The sequence below is a fragment of the Tetrao urogallus genome, assembly GCF_951394365.1.
Source record: "Tetrao urogallus genome assembly, chromosome: 2".
Taxonomy (NCBI): Eukaryota; Metazoa; Chordata; class Aves; order Galliformes; family Phasianidae; genus Tetrao; species Tetrao urogallus.
In genome coordinates, this window is record NC_136814.1 from 66,692,060 (window position 1) to 66,702,748 (window position 10,689).

Genomic DNA, 10,689 nt, shown 5'->3' on the forward strand with positions numbered 1-10,689 from the left:
TTCGCTATCTGCGCTTCGCTGCCTGCGCTTCGCCATCTGCACTTTGCCGTCTGTACTTCAGTCACTCAACTGGACTGCACTTCTCACCCCAGCATTGTGGTGAGGTCTATACAATTCAAACAGATTCTCTCTCTCTCTCTCATTGTATTTTACTAATACTATATTTAGTAAAATCATTTGTTCCACCTCAGATTAGTGCTGTTGTTTTCAAGTATTTTGGGGTCCCCTGCTTCCCCTTTCCCAGAGGCGCGGATCCGCAGATCCCTCCGCCCTGCTGGTCACGGAACTGGGCCGGACCAGCCCATAAACCGTTGACAGCACAATTAATAATACAGAACCTACTCTGTTTTTTGTTAGAATTTTTGTCGGGCTGGGAGGTTCTGGTGTGGGATATTCCCCACAGCGGTGTTGCTGACAGAGCAAGCTTTTCTCTCCACTCTTCTCAAGACCTGGGCAGAGAAGCCATGGAAATGGTGGAGGTCCAGTCTGTGGTACAGCTTGAAGCAACACTGTGCCCAACATTTGTCCCCACTCTGAATCCTGCACAGCCCTGGCAGACCTTGAAGACCTTGAAGAGAAATATGGAATACAGAAAAACAGGTCCCAGCAGCCCCTGTGGAGCGGCTGTTACCAGCACTAAGTGAAAGGAGGGCTCTGCATGAAACCGAAGAGTCCTCACCTCAAATCAATCATCGGGCCTACACAAATCACTTGTGCGTGCCTTGAGAGACTCAAAACCCACCCACATTTCACTAAGGTACCCGCTGGAATGAGATGGTTATCAAACTGTTTATTTCTGCAGCACATTTGGGGTATCCTCTTTCCCTTGAAACGCACAAAGATCCTGGTCTCACATGTCTGCATAGAGGCTACTTCTTTTCTTTTTTTTTGTGAAGAAAGGAGGGACAAGCACAGCTATTGCATGAAGTCCCAGCACCATGACTACTAGGCTGGGCTTTGTCTCCCTTAAATTTCAGTGTATATGGGGATGTTGAGGTCTGCTCCAGTCACCCTCTCTGCTTCACAGCAGAGAGAAATAGGTGCTCCTAGGGCACAATTCATCTCAGCTGTCTTCACTGTCGATTCAGGATGAGCTCAACTATCTCTCTGAAGTGCCTGTTTCTCTAGTCTGGTTTAAAAGAGGGTTCAGACAATGAGATCAGCTGCGTCTTCATTACTGATGTCTACACAGGATCAGCTTAGGTTTGCCTGGCTGAAAACTTTCCTGTAAGAAAGTCCTTCCATTGAGACAAAGGACCGTGTAAAACTTGGTGAATGGGAATATGGTTATTCCTGAGGATAGCCAAAGTGTTAACTATTGACATTTAGAGATATAAACAGCTAGAATAACAACCGAGTGGAAAAGCATCTCTCTTTTCAGCGCAGACTGTACTGTTTGCCCACTCCCTCTGTCAAACACCATCCTTGATGTCACGCGTTATCATGTCACAGGTAAAATACACAACTCAGTGAAGCCAGAACTCTCCCTGAGTTTAAAGGCTGTGGCTCTGGATGATGCTAAAGCCCTTCCAGGGCGGAGACATCAAAGAGGTGGCATTAATGCAGCCTGGGTGGTCCGGGTAAGCTATGTGCACATGGAAATCAATGCATGCTAAGAAACAGCCTGTAACACTACAGCATCAGCACACAAGTGCACAAGCCTTTTAGCACTGGATTGAAACAAAGCACAGCTATGGGGAGATGGAACAGGGTGGGAAGAGTTGTGTTAACCATCGTTGTCCTAAAATTAAATAGAAGGCATTCAGTCAAACAGTGGGCTTCTCATTTGATCCAGTCCCTACCCTTAACTAAAAGCATACGTACATTTATGCAGAGACAAATTTTCAAGCTCCAAAGGTGGGACACTGGGCTGTGCAAAAAAGATCTTGCTGCTTAAATAACCAAATAATAGAGCAGATGGACATACAGTCCATCCATTCCAGGGGGAGCTTAGGGAAATCCCCCCAGCAGAGCTTAGGAGAGCGTAAAAGTTTTAAATATACATTTGACTTCTGAGTTATTGTATATATTATTAGCTCAAGAAAGTTACAGGTATCCTTTGTTCTTACAAATGTGTCTTTTAAATGTGTCAGTACATGCCTAAAGCAAAGAATAACAGTTCTGTTCCACCAAAGAAAATAAATAAATACTGCATGTGATCAAAGGAAGTAACATTTCAGCAGGGCAGCCAGGATAGGGAACGCGACAGTAACAAATACAAGGGAGTCCTGGCTACACTGTGGAATCTTTGATGGTGCGATTAGCCTGCACTTGGTGGAGCAGGGAGATACTGCAATGCACTATCTATGGCTGTAGATGCCAAGCTGCTCAAGGTAATGTTCATCTTGCACTGCTGCAGTCAGCATTTGTGCTACCAGGGACAGGGATTTACTGGAGGCTACAGAATATTCCATGGATTATAATGAAATCTGGCATCTCACCAAGCCACATCCAGCAAAACATCAGTATCTTGCTGCTGAACAGATTTCTTCTAACACCTACCATTTTCCCTTTTCCTGAAAGAAGCTCTCCATGCTTGTGAATCTAAACAAATACAATTACATTTGTTTCTTGCTCATAAGTTTGAAGCAACAGACACATATTAAACTAACAGTTTTATAAAGGTGCTGTTTTATCAGTGGGATCAGAAAGTTGGGAATAAGGAGTAAAGAGTCTCTCTAACAGAAACGTTGGCCAAGCCAAGTCCTTGGCCAAGCCACAGCTGTTGCTAGACTTATCCAAACTGCTGCCTCGTTTTACAGGTCTCTCATTAACCACACACCTATAGCAACTGCAGGGCTGAGGGAAATCTCAACTGCCAAAGACAAGTGCCTCAGGTAAGAGAGCAAAGCCCCACAGCAAGACCTACAGCTGGTGCCTACTGAGTGCCCCTTGAAGTAAGCCACAGCGGGCAGGTCCAACAGCTGATAGTCCCTACATGCTGACACCTGGGGAAGGAAGGCTCAGCAAGGGGGACTCAGCCCTGGAGAGCATCTTGGCTGGAAGCGAGAGTACTGTCTGGAGGCAGACCAAAGCAAGATGGCTGGAGATGACCATTTGGTAAGTCAACTGGATCCAAGCTAACTGTAAGCAGCTGGGTAATCCTGCTCTATGCTACGCTGTAGGGCAATTTCAATCATCATCATGAAGGCTTGAGTTGCTGCGTAACTCAGCTGGAATAAGTAAGCAGATTAATGGCCCAGACCTAAGCCATATCCTAGGCAGAAAACCACTGAATTTGACATACACAACACACAGCCAGCACCATCACAAAATGTTCTGTGAGCAAAAGTGTAATGAGGCTGCAGATAGATGGAATACTGACAAGAACAAATGCAGTGCAACACAAAGAACATTATTAAAACATAAATACTGATACTTTTCTAAAAGTGCTGATAAATTGGATCTGTGTCTTTCTGTTTGAAAAAGGCCACATTCACATTTGACCTCAAACCTGAAAATAACCATTCTACTCACACAGAAGGCAGTAGTGATTACACAAACCTTTACTTATTCTGATTTCGAATTCGGAGACACCTCCTTTTCAATGGTGGCTCCAGATCCTCTGGCCCTGTGCTGAGGATTGGCGTTGACATAATACACGGCGCGATAGCAGTCTTTTCTGCTGGTTTTGGCACAGGCTGGATCACGCAACCTGTCTTGGGCAGCATCCGCAGAGCATACGCATGGTCCTCATCTGCCGGATTGTTGAGGTTGGGGTCCTGCTTGTCTCCTCCGGCAAGGGGCTCTTCCCCAGCCTTCTTGCCAGTGTCTCCCTCGAGGTGGCAGTTCGATGCGCAGTTATTCTCCTTCACAGACTCCAGCTCGCTCACCGCCAACTCCTCTGGGGGCTGTGGCTTTTTCAGGTCCTGGGGTGGCTCCGGGTTCTTGGAACCCTCTGTGCTCTTTGTGCCATTCACAATGACATTGCACACAGCTGCTCCGGCTTCCAGTCCCGGTGTGCCGGAGGCCAAGGAGACAGGGCAGCAGTGGGCTGCGTCACCGCATGGTAATGTTTTTGAGTCAATTGGGCTGCAATTGTCCCTGCAGTCGCTGCAGTTCCTTTTGTCTGAGCTACCGAAAGCCAAATTTACAACACTGCTAGGCTCACGCTCGACTTTCACTTGGGCATGTAGAGCCCTGTGGATGACATTGTGCAGCCTAGACCGGTGGCCCACCGTTAGGTCGATCACACCATCCTGCGGACCCTGTAGCACACTGGGGAAACCAAACTTACTGTTCACAGGACTACTAGGTCTGACAGTCAAGTCAACAACTTCATTTTTACCGTGCTCCTGAAGCACTTGAGCTTGATTTAGGGACTGGCCTGAGCAGCTCGGAGAGGAGTCGGAGGGTTTGGACGATCCTTGTTTTGACTCTCGAGGGGACGAAGAGCTATTGGGTGGCTTTGCTCCAGACGTCTCGCTGGAGTTACTCGGAATGAAGTTTTCGCCGTTGCTGGAGAAACCGCTGGGGGGCTTGGAATCGTTGATGTGAGGGATAGGGATGGGAATGGGGATGGGGACGGGCAAAGGGACAATGACAGGATATGGCACTAGTAGAGTTGGGGGTGGCACCAGCGGGGCAAGGGATGGCAGCCCAAAGTTCATCATCTGTGGCATAGGCATAGGACCATTTGGCATCATGCTGACAGGGGGAAAGGGAAGACTGGGCAAAGGGGCTCCAGGAGGAGGGGGTGGCAGCAAGCCTGGAGGGTTCCCAGGCATGGTCGGTGTCGTGGGGGGGTGGATGTGAGGGGAAAGCATTGGCCTGTGCATGGGGCTGGAGGTGGGACCCATATTTCTGGGGCCACCTGGTGGTGGACCGATTCCAGGGATCATTGGATTTGACAGAGGGCTGTTAGGATTTGAGGCATGGTGAGGCGGCCCACGAATAAATGGCGGACGGATTTGCTGCATAATTTGCTGTTCCATGAATATGGGCAGCGGAACTGGCCCACGGTTTGTCATTACCATGGGAGGACTGCGAGGTGGGACACCAATTGGAGGCACAATGCTAGCAGGTGGCTGGACAGAAACTGGTGGAATATTTGGATTCTCACTGATGGGAATAGGTTTGGGAACTGGCGTGGGGATTTTAGTGACAGAGCAGTTGGCAGTGTCAGACGGAGAGGCAGTGGTAGACGCTGATGGTCCAGGACCTTGAATTTGGCCAGCTGCAGACGCTGGGGATGGAGCTTTTCTCCGAGCATCTGCTAGCGGTATATTCCAAGAATCTGGAGTCAGCAGCTGTACTCCAGTGCCTTCTGCTTTATTTTCAACTGGAGGATGTAATGTACTGCACAGTCCAGCTGGAAGATTGGCCTGTGTCTCTTTGTAGAAAATGTCCATTTTGTACTGATTGAGACATTTTGCACTGCAGAACTGAAGCCTTCTTTCCCCGTCCCCAAAATCCAGATACTCTTTTGTGTGTCTTATGTGCTTACACCAGTCACATACCTACAACACAGTAATAAAATCAAATCAGGTAAGAAAAGCAATCTTCTCTTCATAGTGTTATTTTAAGTCATTTTTCAGTTGCTTCCTAAATGCATTATTTTTATAGCACTAAAAAAAGTTACGTTTGTGAAAGCTAACATTTTTTCACCCAAAACATTGGACAATTGAATAATAATTCCTTTTCTGGCTACTATGGTCGCAATTCTGTCTTACGCAGTATGTTACATATTTTATAGCCATGCCACAGTGAACACTCCTCAGCTGGCATAAACTGTTATAACACACATATGTATGCATTAAAAAATCCATATGAACATGGCTGTGATTACTCCTCAGTGGTAAACTAAACACACTGTTACCATCTCCGATGCAATACTACACAGTAAATAAGACAAGAGGAAAAAGACACTGTAAGCCACTGGAAATGAGTGCAAAACATTGCCACTACATCATAAACTGTAATATTTTGTACTTTATTAACCATATTAAACACTAAGTTGGAAAGGGTGTGGGATTTTAAAGTGGCATCACAAAGCAAAAGCAGCATTCATCTCCTGCCCCTTATTCCAAGGAGCAACTTGGAAATAGTCAGAACATTTGTGTAACATTTAAATAGTCCTAATTCATGATGTTTCCAAGCTGTTTGCCCCCTTTTGCATACTGGTCACTCTGAGTAAAGCTTCTTGGCAAAAGGGCATTTTAGCAACTTTTCAAATACTACAGCAAAAAGTTTGCATTGCAGGCTTTTTCTTTTTTCTATTTTTTTTTTTAAATTCATCTCCTTTCCTTTTAATCCTTTTCTGTGTTACTATTGGTGTGGTAAAGGCATAGCCAATTTTTTTAAAAAGTAAGGCTGCAGAACTAATTAAGCTGTGAAAGGTTTTCCCAGTTGTAAACCACTAGACACCAAAGTTCAAAAAATAGTCATTCCAGGCTTCAGAATCCATTACTTCAGAGAAATTATTGTGATTTCATTAACACATTAATTTTGCAACACCAACAGCTCTCACAGATGGTGAAGACATGATCTACAATTCAAATATGACTCTTGTTTGCACAAATGCCTTTCCTTCATATGGCATTTTAAACAAGAATTAATATGAGTAATCTTGCCATAGCTATAAACAGATAAACAGATGTCAGAATTTTCAGTGCCTTACTTTTTTGACAGAATTTTATGCACGCAGGAAAAAAAAAAATTAAGAAAAAAAAAAAGCATTTTTATCATTTACATTAGCTCTGAAAATACTCCACCGGCAGAGATTTGTGGTGCTTCCTATCTGCACATTGAGCCTATGACCATGTCAGAATACATTGTGGTATCATTTGCTCTGCCTTTTCCAAACAGCCAGTTTTAGCCCGTTTTGAATGACTGTATCCTTTGTATGGAAAAAGGAATATGATTGTGAAAAGTCTGCATTAAAAGGATAATTAATTTTAATAACGACTGGCCATATAAACAATTCAAAACAACATATGTCGGGCATCTGATTACCCATCTCATTTAACTCTCAGCTTTCCCGTAATATAAACAGTGGTGACATTTTTGAGTTTTCAGTAATATATCTTATATATATACATACATAGATAGGCACATGCACACACCCCCAGCACGCTATCAGACCGCCAATTTTGGCTCTGCTACATTTGGGTTACCCAGTCTAGTTGCTATTCGATTCCTTCCCTGCCTCCACACCCCATTTACACACACACTCCTTTTCTCTACCAGGAAGATTTTATCCCAAGTTTTAAATCAAACTAAATAATTACTGGAGAAATAGCAGCTATGAAGTCACTGCTGAAGCAAAGCAACGCTGGGCCCAGGTTGGGCACAAGGATGCAGCATAACGGGACATAAATCACAGGGCGCCTAGTCCCACGGTGCTTCTGCAGTCTTCCTGTGGGCATGTTCCCCCCATGATGACCCACACAAGGAAGAATGTCCCTCTATGTGTTACAAATGAGGTTTTACATGGCTTTGCAAGGTGCCAGCTCTCCCTCGGCTCTTGGGGCTTTGCAATCCCTTGCAGCAGTGGCCATGGGCACTGAACCATCCCGGGTATTTGGCACAGGACGGACTGTGCCACCCGCTTTGCAAATCAACACCACCCCATCCCAGGATGAGCTGATGGAAATACCTTGTAATTGACCTCCTGAATTTTTTTGGCTTGCCACAGCCTTCCAAGCGGACAAAAGAGGAATTTGTGTGTCTATGCCATGAATTAATAAGGTGCCGTTCGATGCTGCTGGATTTACCTTAAAGCCATTTTTGATGCAAAGCTCACTCCTACAGTAAAAAACACTATTTTGCATGTATGGAATCAGGACTTAAGCCACTCTGCTGCTTTTGCAGGGCATGCTCCTACCACATGGGCTGTGGAGAAAGGCAGGGGTCCTCCAGGCAGGCTGGGATAGGATGAAGTCCACCCTGGCCCACCATCACGCCTGTTTGCAGGGGAGAAGCCTAGAGACCAGTCCCGAAGGCAGCTGCTGAATGGGATAGAGCAGGATCCAGGGGCAGCTACCTCTGCCGTAGTCATAGAACAGATGCATAGAATCATTAAGGTTGAAAAAGACCACTAAGATCATCTAGTCCAACCATCAGCCCATCTCCACCATGTCCACTACGCCGTATCACTCTAATCATGTCCTGGGACCTGCAGCCAAGGCCTCACCTTCACTCAGAACAAAGGAAGGAAACAAATTCTCAACTTGTACACCTGGTGCCAAAGAAGCACTTGAGAAATATGAAGGAAGATACAGCCCCCTTACTGCTCTAGGAATAGCCTCCATTGGTGACTTTAACTAAACAAGCCAAAAGAAAAATAACGGCAAAAAGCAAAACCAAACCTAAAACACTTGTGGCATTTTTCATAATCATTTAATTTTATTAGTTAGCAGTTGATCAATTCACTGAAATACTTTCCTGTTTTATTGCTGCGCTGATTTGTTTATCTCAAGTGGACCCCTATGTCATTCGCAGCTAAACAAATATTTTCTCTTCTTGGGTAAAATATTTAGAAATCCTGCTTAGAAATTCTCTACTGATTTCTCCTGTTTTCAATAATTCACTAAGGTACAAGAAACTCATGAAGTCATGCACTGATCACAGACCATTCTGCGTATTTTATCACTAGATTACATCAATTAAAGCCACAGAAATTAAAGGCAATAATTCTGTTCCTCTGAATATCCTAGATGGACCAAATATCTCATAATTATCATGATTTTATGCAGCATTCCAAAGTGTTGAAGTTAACATTAGTGAGAGATGTGTATCTGCCACATCTATGTGTTTCATTACTTCTGTTTCTGTTTATCTATATAAGAAATCACTCTCCGTGGCTTATTTAAGACACAAGCATAAAATGTGCATGTTGTATGCAGGTAATAGGACACCTTAGAATAGCACACTAAAATGCAGAAAAACATTCCTACAAGAGGAGGAAATTACTGGTGGAGAAAAAATGTCACTTAACAATTAATGAATCAAGTCTGTCTTACAGGATTGATCATTTAAGATGAGGTCAATGAATTTATGATACAAATGGCTATATCACTAGAGGTAATAAAATGGAGCAATATCATTCATTTCACATCTAAGTAATGACACGCTTAGAGTAATTACAGACTTCTTCTAAAAGCCTATGCTGATTAGTTCAGATGTGATAGGTGAAACATACATCTTTCAGTTCAATACAATAACATTTTATCTATAAAATACACAGCAAATGTCTTATTTTTTTAAGTACTCGCATTCCATATAGAGCATCATCTGTCTTTGTAAGCAGCTCAGATTCTGCCTATTCACCTATCCCTTTGGCTTCCTTCTTCTGCCTTACCTTTCTGTTTCACTGTATAATTGCAAGGGGAGCTAAGCTGGTGCAGAGGGGCTGTGAGTGTGGTGCCATTTGGCAATGCTCCCCAGGGGCAGGGTTAGCCAGGAGAGTTCATGCTGTGGGATCACAGTGATCAGGCCTGACCCAGCACCCAGGAGAACTCTGGAAAGACCTCTCTTCATCGCACTCAGCTGGCTCTGGGGCTATGGTTAGCACCTGGGGCCAGTGAGAGATTCCTCCATAGGAATGGGCATGTGGATAAGAGATTTACAAAAGAACTGCAAAAGTTAACATATGAGATACAAGGGAAGAAAACACATGCCGCAATTATGGATTTCAGACATTTTCTAACACATATAAAGCAACCATTTTGTACATTCCTACGGAAAAAGGAGGCGAAATCTTTAGCACTGTGACTGACAAGGGATTTAGGGCAGTGAAGACTTCAGAGATAAAGGGTCTGGGCTTGCAGTGTGCTAACAGACCCCTACACATCTCCTTCTCCCTTGGGGAATACTCACAGCACCGCCACTGGGCAAGCGCACTGCACACCGTGAATGTCAGAGCACAAAACCTGAATGACAGAAAGATCGGTAATGAGATAAGGGTCTATCTCATTCAGCTGTAACACAACAACCCTCAAGAAGATTAAATTTACCTAACTGGGGCATGTCCAATGCTAAACAACAGAATGAACATTTCCTTTAGTACATTTAATGTATTTATATTTTAGTGGCGGGTTGCCAGTGTGCTACTTATGAGCTCAATGACTTGATATCATTCATCCGCTTTCCTGTGAAACACACGGCAATCTACACCACAGGACTACTCAGAAGACACCGCATCAGCAGAAACATGACTCGGTCCCGATACGGGAACACCAAGAAGGCCAGGGCTGAGGGATCGCGTGTCATTCGGATTCCTCTAACACAAAGACGGGAATAAAAGCCATTCCTGTTGGCATCTGTATCTTTCTTCTGATAGAGGTGTCCGACACAGAGCCTGGACTTGGCCACGGGATGACCCTGCAGGCACAACACAGACGTCCCACAGCCTGAAAAGAGCTGTGCCTGGGCCTTCAAGCATGGGGTAATTAATGCTTTTACCAGCTGTCAAACACAGGCACCAAGTTCATCCATTAGTGCCATCTACCAACAAACTCTGAATGATAATCTGGTAGCAGACACTATTTTATTAAGAAATATGTTTGCTAAAACATATTTTCAGCAGGGGCTCAGGTTTTTGAAGCCTGCCAAAGACTAGATGCAGCAGCAATCTAGGTACTCTATGAAAGCAGCTTGAAATGCACATTGAGGTTTCTAGCAAACACCCAAATGAGTCATACCAGTACTCACACAGCTCAGCTTCACTTCCCTGTGCCTAGATCACCC

The 10,689-nt window shown here is 44.5% G+C and overlaps 1 protein-coding gene across 1 annotated transcript in view; it reads right to left on the minus strand.

The window, feature by feature from the left end:
* Window positions 1-3,506: 3,506 nt before the first annotated feature.
* SOBP (sine oculis binding protein homolog) overlaps window positions 3,507-10,689 on the minus strand; it is a gene marked incomplete at both ends in the record, with an annotated part of 94,452 nt that continues 87,269 nt past the window's right edge. The window contains one exon of the mRNA XM_079532994.1: window positions 3,507-5,459. Within this exon, the coding sequence (XP_079389120.1) occupies window positions 3,507-5,459 (1,953 nt within the window). The remainder of the gene's footprint in view (window positions 5,460-10,689) is intronic.